The sequence below is a fragment of the Mandrillus leucophaeus genome, unplaced genomic scaffold (genome assembly GCF_000951045.1).
Source record: "Mandrillus leucophaeus isolate KB7577 unplaced genomic scaffold, Mleu.le_1.0 Scaffold1322, whole genome shotgun sequence".
In the NCBI taxonomy this organism is placed as follows: domain Eukaryota; kingdom Metazoa; phylum Chordata; class Mammalia; order Primates; family Cercopithecidae; genus Mandrillus; species Mandrillus leucophaeus.
Window position 1 is genome coordinate 147,386 of NW_012101280.1, and position 1,729 is coordinate 149,114.

At 50.0% G+C, this 1,729-nt stretch overlaps 1 protein-coding gene across 1 annotated transcript in view; it reads right to left on the reverse strand.

The window, feature by feature from the left end:
- The window catches only part of LOC105534261 (neuroblastoma breakpoint family member 4-like), a 30,131-nt gene that overhangs the window by 11,011 nt on the left and 17,391 nt on the right, over positions 1–1,729 (reverse strand). Inside the window, 1 exon segment of the mRNA XM_011972947.1 lies at positions 483–719. Coding sequence (XP_011828337.1) covers positions 483–719 — 237 coding nt within the window.

The window sequence follows — 1,729 nt, forward strand, 5'->3', positions numbered from 1 at the left end:
GCAGAGGAGTCTGTGTGAGAAAGGAGAGGAAGAGGGGCCCTAGAAAGCAGAGATCTTCATAACTGCTCTACCTCAGAGGAGACATCATCCGTGAAGTCACTTTCTAAGTGCAAATTGAGCAGAAAGATAAAAGGATTAGATAACACCTATTCATAGGTTTGTGGGGCAATTCTTATGGAATCAGGCCCTTTGGAAATTATAATAATTAATATTCGCAACAAAGATTGCAGGTAGATATTATTTTTCAGCTATCTCAGATGAGGGAACAGAGATGTAAATAGCAAAAAGACAAAAACCTAGGCTAAAGTCAACAAGCAGAAAGTGGCAAACCCAGAACCTTTGCTCATCTCACTGTGTTGGAGCATCATGAATTCCATCTTGACCCTGAGGTAGCACAGAGTGGTCCCATTCTCTCCTTCACCCACAGCACCGTGACCACCAACACCTGGATTAGATCTTCATGACACCGTTTCCTTCCCTACCTTGGAAGGGCCATTCGTTCCCAGAATCAGCATTGGCTGCGAAGCTGCAGGTGGTGGAGGAAAGGCCCCGCCTGGCCAAGTCATTTCCATAGTAGAACCCTTGATCCAGCTGTGGTCTCAGACAATTGGGCGCCAGGGTGCTTGGCTCCAGCTGTGCCTGTGAAGCCTGCACCTCTGACAGGTGGTGGCTCAAGTCTCCACTCCAAGTCCCTTGGGGACAGTCTGCCAGGGTGTGAGCTAAAGGAGAAGGGGTTTCAGTAGGAACAATCTGAGTTTTCCCTTTGTTAAGCATGCCCAGAACACGCATCCCTGATGTCCCTGCTCTCAATAAAGCCACAGAGTGACCCAGGCCACACAGACAGACATCATGTAAATGCAGGCGATGTCACCTTTCCTGTCTGTGCCTGGGCACGCTGACACAGCAAATGCCCAGGCTGGGGTGTCCCTGAAGTGAAAAACCTCTGCTTTAGCCCAGAGGGCTTTGGATTGTCTAACAAGACCATCAAGATTATTCTGTTATTATTCATCTCCTTCCTGTGCCTGGAGGGAAAGTTCTAGAGAGCCCTCAGAGTGCAGGAGAGGAGGAGCTGTTTTTCTCCCCACACAGGGTTGTAAGAACAGGCCAAGAGTTAGAGCTGCGAGGGTTTGAGAAAGAACCACGAGAAAGGGGGCTGGGAGGCTACAGACCAAACACTAAGTGAGGCAAAATTTCTGGGTTCTGGGACATTTTGAATTTCCCATTGCCTATAATGGTTTGACACTCTACCCACACATATCCATCCTATTGCCATATAGTGGGTGTCAGCAGACAGAGTCAATGTAGGAGAGGGACCAGTCCCTTCCCGGAAATTCAGGGGCCACAAGAGCCACAGATCAGCATGTGCGGTTCCTTAGGAAGGTCACAGAGGACACGGTCCTCACATTACCCACTGGCCCAGTGGCGTTCGGGTGGCACCCCTTAAACAAATTCTTTCCATTTTCCCAGGGAGAGGAACACACATTCTGAGTGGACTAAGAAAAGACTTCCAGTGACCTCATGCCAGTCCAGGTCGGGTTCAGGATGGGGACTGGGTTTGCGGAGACGTGGTCTGCAGGGACAGAGCCTGCAGGGATGGGGCCTGCAGGGCGGGATCCAGGTGGCTGTGGGGCTCCTCTCTCTCCTCCCCTCTCCACATCCTCATTCTCTGCAAGGTTTTCTAAGTTTTCTTAAAAATGCCTCAGTGTCCTCAGCTCTAACATGGAGATGA